Here is a 6,170-nt window from a genome sequence, read left to right as displayed (position 1 = left end):
TTATTGCTCTTATTTCTTTCTCTTGTCTAATTGCTGTGGCTAATGTTTCCAGAACTATATTGAGCAGGAGTGCTGATAGTGGGCATCTTTGTCTTGTTCCTGATTTTAGCATGGAGGTTTTTCAGTTTTTGACCACTTATTATGATGTTGGCTATTGGTTTTTCATAGCCTTTATCAGGTTGAGAAAAAAACCATCTATTCCAATTTTCTGTAGGGTTTTTATCATGAATGGGTGTTGAATTTTATCAAATGCTTTTTCTGCATCTATCATGATGATAATTTTTTTTGTCCTTAGCTGTTAATATAGTATATTACATTTATTGACTTACATATGTTGATCCATCCTTGCCTCCCTAGGATAAATCCAACCTGATCAGGGTATATGATCTTCTTGCTGACCCTCTGTATTGTTTGAGGCCTCCCCAATTCTCACCATCCTTCTATGACCTCATCCCTACCACTGGCTCTGTGTGGTGCTTTGTGATTTCATCAGTGAAGGATCCCATCTTGGCTACTGAGGCACAGCTCCTCTACAGAATTGGCTTTGGGGGTGGCCTTAGGACCACATTTGGCAGAGCATTTTCAGACTGGGAGCTTGCTGCCTTTCTGATTAACCCCATGGATGTTTGCCTTGGTTTCAACTACCTCTAAGAAGCTTCAATGATCACCGCGAAGTGCACTCCTGCTGCTGATTCAGAATCTCTTGCAGCTTCTGTTAGCTTCCTTGTTCTGGAACATGAGCAGCACAGCCCCCCTTGATCTGGAGCTGCCCCAGAGGCTGGGCCTCCACCCCACGGAGACCCACAGGAGCCCCAGAGGGGGCAGCGGCACCTGCTGAGCAGCCTGGTTGCAGTGCAGACCCTAGCCAGTGTCATCCGGCCTTGCTACGGCCCTCTTGGGCGGCAAAAGTTCCTGGTGACTGCTCACAGGGACACTGTGTGTACAGGTTCTGCTGCTGCCATTCTCCGGGCCCTGCAACTGGAGCATCCAGCAGCCCAGCTCCTGCGGGAAGCAGTGCAGGCCCAGGCTGAGAACATCGGGGATGGCACTGCCTTCATGGTCCTGCTGGCAGAAGCATTACTGGAGCAGGCTGAGCTCCTGCTCAGAGCTGGGCTAGCCTACACCCAGCTCCGGGAGGCCTACAGCACAGCCCTGGCAGAGGTCCTGGCTATGCTGCCTTCCCTGGCCATCTGGGCCCTGGGGCCTTTGGAGGATCCAACCTGGGCCCTCTGCTCTGTAATGAACGCACACACCCTGGCCCACTCAGACCACCTGGCCAAGCTGGTAGCCCATGCATGCTGGGCCAGCAAGGAGCCTGGTGGCAGCTTCAAGCCTGAGCGTATTGGGGTATGCACCCTGCATGGGGGGATGCTGTGGGACTCCTGCCTTCTCCCAGGGCTTGCCATAGCTGCAAACCCCTGTGGTCAGGTGACTGCAGTGTCATCAGGGGCCAGGGTGGCCCTCTTTGCTTGCCACTTTGGTCCTGCCAGTCCCAGTGCCCCTGCAACTGCCCGTCTCTATAGCCTCGAGGACCTTCTTATATTCAAGAAAGAAAACAATCAACTAATAGAAAAGCAGGTAGCCCAGCTGGCAGACTCAGATGTCAAAGTGGTCGTCGTATGGGGGGATGTGGATGAAGAGACCGTCGCCCTGGCTGAGCAGCAGGGCATCATGGTGATTCAAGCTGAATCTCGGAGGGAAATCATATACCTCAGCGAGGTGCTGGGCACCCCTCTGCTGACGTACTTGCTCCCCCCAATGGAGCCTGGGCAGTGCTGGAGAGTTCACACACAGGAGCTGGGGGACAGCAAGGCCGTGGTGTTTGAATGGGAGCATGCAGGTGCTCCTGTCCTCACCCTGGTCCTCCGGGGAGCTACGCCTGAAGGGCTGCGGGGCACAGAGGAGGCCGCCTATCATGGCGTTGATGCCTACACCCAGCTCTGTCAGGATCCCAGGCTGCTGCAGGGAGCCAGTGCCACAGAAATGGCCCTGGCCAGGATGCTGTTGGAGAAAGGGAGCAAACTGGATGGGCCAGAGGGGCCTGCTTTCCTGGCATTCGCTCGGGCTCTGAGGTCTCTTCCTAAAACCTTGGCAGAGAATGCAGGCTTGGCCGTCCCACCGTTGATGGCAGAAATGAGTGGCATCCACCAAGCAGGGAACTTCCTGGTGGGAGTAGGATGTGAAGGGTTGCTAAATGCTGCCCAGGAAGGGATGTGGGACCCCCTTGTGGCCAAAGCCCAAGGCTTCCGTGCAGTAGCTGAGGTGGTGCAGACGCTTGTGACTGTGGATGAGTTTGTGGTGACCAAAGTGAGTCCTAGCCATCAGCAGATCTCGATCCTGGACTCTAAGAAGGCAATGGAAAGCCTGTCCCCAGCCAGAAAAGAAACCCTTAGGACAGACAAGCAGCAACATCCTCAATAAAACAGGAGGGCACCCCCTCCCATCCTGGAAATGCATGTTTACCTTATTGTTTTTGTTTTTTATGGTTTTTTTGGTAATGGGGATCAACTTGGACCTTGTGCTTGGGAGGCAGGCAGTGGAACCACTGTGCTAAATCCCTGGCCCTGTTTTTATTTTTGATACTGAGTCTCACTGTAGTTCAGGCTGGCCTTGAACACACTATGTAGCCTCTGTTTTGTTTTTGTTTTTTTCACTCATTACATTTACTGGTACATTTTAGGTATACAATATGACATTCATCACTGGGAATTCGTACCTTTACATGATATATCTTGGTCCTTATTTTTTCCCCAGTACCCTGCTCTCCCTTCAATGCCTCCACCCCACTCCCTATTTACAAAGACTTTGTTTCCATTTTTTTGTTTTCTCATATTTATTCCTTTTCCTTCTTTCCTTTCCCCCACCCCTCACAATTCCTCTTCCCCTTTATAAATGTCTCTAGTTTCTCATTCTTTATGGCTGAGTAGTACTCCATCCTTTTTTTTTTTTTTTTTTTTTTTATTTTTTTTTTTGGTACCGGGGATTGAACTCAGGTCCTTGCGCTTGCAAGGCAGGCCACCAAACCACTGAGCTAAATCCCTGGCCCCACTCCATCCTATTTTAAAACTACATGTTCTTTATCCAGTCTCCAGTTGACGGGCAATTGGGCTGTTTCCAAGTTTTAGCTATTACAAACTGTGCTACTATAAACATGGGTGCACATATATCGCTGTAGTATGATTCTTTCGATTCTTTTGGGAAGAAACCCAGAAGAGGAATAGCTGGGTCAAATGGGGTCTCTAATCCTAGTTTTCTGAGAAATCTCCAGACTGAATTCCACAGTGGTTGCACTAATCTACACTCCCACCAACAGTGGAAAAGGGCTCTTTTCTCCCCACAGCCTCACCAGCACTTGTTATTGGTTGATTTCTTTTTGGGATTTTGTTTTTTGTTGTTGTTGTTTTGTTTTCCAGACAGGGTCTCACTATGTAGTTGAGACTGATCTGGAACTCACTAAGTAGTCCAGGCTGGTCTTGAACTCACAGTGATCATCCTGCCTCAGCCTCCAGAGTGCTGGGATTACAGGGGTGCACCACCACACCCAGCCATGCTTGATTTCTTGATAGCATTCTTTCTGTAGTGAGGTAGAATTAGCCTTTTCTTTTTTTAAGCAAGGCTGTCCTCCAATTTTTAGTGATCCTTCTGCCTCAGCCTCAACCTCTCCAAGCACTGGGATTACAGGCACATGCCAATACATCCAGCTTTCTTTTATTTTTTTTCCAAGACACCCAGCTTCCTATTTTTTGAAGGGCCAGGGATTTAGCTCAGTGGCATGGGCACCTGCCTGGTAAGCGAGAGGTCCTGAGTTTGATCCCTGGTAGCAGAAACACACACACACACACACACACACACACACACACACACTCTTCCTAATAAGATTTTTTATTTTTAAACTTTTATTTATTTTTTGGTATCAGGGATTGAACTCAGGACCGTGCGTGCTTGTGAACAGGAAGCAGCACCACTGAGCTAAATCCCCAGTGCTGTGATAAGATTTTTTAAATTGATTACCTGGGCCTTGGAGATGCGGAGAAAAAAAAAAGTACAGTAATCTTTTTTTGACTACTATGTAAATATTCCCTGAATGATTGTCTAAGATGTGAATTTAGGTCTTCATATCTTCTTAGCACTCTAACAACATTAGTTCCAGCTCACAGGAATGGAGTAAAGGTCAGTCCTTTTTTCCCCCAAAAGGAAATATGATTTCTGGACTTTTCTTTTTTTAAACAAGGCAGGAAAAGGAGCTGGTGGCAGGCAAAAATTTTTGTGGTGGCACATACCTATAATCCCAGCACTCGGGAGGCTGAGGCAGGAGAATCACTGCAAATTGGAAGCCAGCCTGGGCTGCATAGTGAATTCAAGGCCAGCCTGGACTACACAGGAAGACACTGTTTCAAAACAACCAAAAAACAGACACACAAGCTGGGTGTGATGGCACACCCCTGTAATTCTAGCACTCTGGAAGGCTAAAGCAGGAGGATTGCAATTTGAGCCCATTTCGGGCAATTTAGTAAAATCCTGTAACAAAAATGTAAAAATTGGAAGGGTGTGGTGACACAGGCCTGTTATCCCAGCACCTAGGAGGCTGAGGCAGGATTGCTGTGAGTTTGAGGCCAGCCTTGACTACATAATGAGTTCAAGGCCAGTGTGCATAAAACCAAAAAAAAAAAAATCGGCGGGGGGGGGGCACACCAATTGATGGCTTGAGGGGTGGAAATGGGATAAAATAAAATTTATTTTAAAAACCAATAAAAAACCCCAAATTGATTTGTTACATAAACATACCAACTCCCCGTGGTATACAGCAAATGTACTAATAAACATTTTTTGGTTTTTATAGTCCATGCTGGCCTTGAACTCACTGCATAGCCCAGGCTGGCCTCAAATTACCACTGATCTTCCTGCCACAGCCTCTCAAATGCAGCACCATGCCTGGCTAATAAACATTTTCATTTCCCCCTCCCCCACTTCTCCTTCCCCCTTCTCCCTCTCTGTCTGCATTTTTTTTTTTTTTTTTTTTTTATACCAGGGATGGAACTTGGGTCCCTGTGCTTGCGAGGCAGGTGCCGGAACCACTGAGCTAAATCCCTGGCCCTCTCCATGGTTTTTTGAGACAGGGTCTCAATGTTTTGGTTTTTTTTTTGTCAATATGTATTTCATGTTATCCCTTGAACTCACTATGCGAAGCAGGTCAGACTCAAACTTGTGGTGATCCTCCTTCTTCAGTCTCCCGAGTACTGGGATTACAGGTGTGCACCATCACACCCAGCTAATATTTAAAAAAAATTGAACAAAAAAAGTTTTTAAATAAATTAAAAAGGGCTGGAGATATAGCTCAGTGAAAAGGTCCTGGGTTCAATCCCCAGTACCACAAAAGAAGATACACAAAAAGATAAATAAGGTTCCTGCTCAAAGAACATTTTAGGTATAAATCCAGGACACACATAGGTCAAAACATGTAAAAGTATACATTTTTCTTTCCTTTTTTTTTTTGAGACAGGGTCTCACTATGTAGTTGAGACCAACCAGGAACTCACTATGTAGCCCAGGCTGGTCTCGAACTCACAGCAATCCTCCTGCCTCAGCCTCCCGAGTGCTGGGATTACAGGCGTATGCCACCACTCCCGGCTACATTTTTCAATATATAATACATATATTTTTGTGGGGGAGACCAGAGATCAAACTCAGGACTTCAAGCTTGCCAGGCAGGCACTGTGCCACTGAGCTAAATCCCAGGCCCTCAAAGTATATTTCAAATAACCTAACTTTGGTGCACAAGGACTTCTCAAAAATCTATTTTGGGGGGGCTCACATTGTGACATTTTATCACTGTCTCCTTTCCCACTCCACAGGCACAGGCTCACATAGCTGAACTCCCCGCCCATTCTATGTATGTGAGTTAAAATTAACATCCAGGAGCCAAGCGTGGTCATGGACACTCAGGAGGCTGAAGCAGAGCTTGTCCTGAGTTTGAGGCCATAGAGTGAGACCCTGCATCAAAAAAACAAAAACAAGCCAGGCATGGCGGCGCATGCCTGTAATCCCAGCACTGGGGAGGCTGAGGCAGGAGGATTGCTGAGTCCGAGACCAGCATGGGCTACATAGTGAGTTCCAGGTCAGTCTCAACTACATAGTGAGACCCTGTCTCAAAAAACCATACATACATATAT

At 47.3% G+C, this 6,170-nt stretch overlaps 1 protein-coding gene across 1 annotated transcript; it reads left to right on the top strand.

Moving 5' to 3' along the window:
* Window positions 1-736: 736 nt before the first annotated feature.
* Window positions 737-2,488, top strand: Cct8l2 (chaperonin containing TCP1 subunit 8 like 2). Its single transcript, XM_010641415.2, is given in 2 exon segments — window positions 737-797; window positions 800-2,488. Coding segments are annotated over 2 exon segments (1,683 nt in total). The 3' UTR covers window positions 2,422-2,488.
* The last annotated feature ends 3,682 nt before the right edge of the window (window positions 2,489-6,170 follow it).

The sequence above is a fragment of the Fukomys damarensis genome, unplaced genomic scaffold (assembly GCF_012274545.1).
Source record: "Fukomys damarensis isolate Sample0158 unplaced genomic scaffold, DMR_v1.0_HiC HiC_scaffold_16, whole genome shotgun sequence".
Taxonomy (NCBI): domain Eukaryota; kingdom Metazoa; phylum Chordata; class Mammalia; order Rodentia; family Bathyergidae; genus Fukomys; species Fukomys damarensis.
This window is presented reverse-complemented; position numbering and strand designations above follow the sequence as displayed.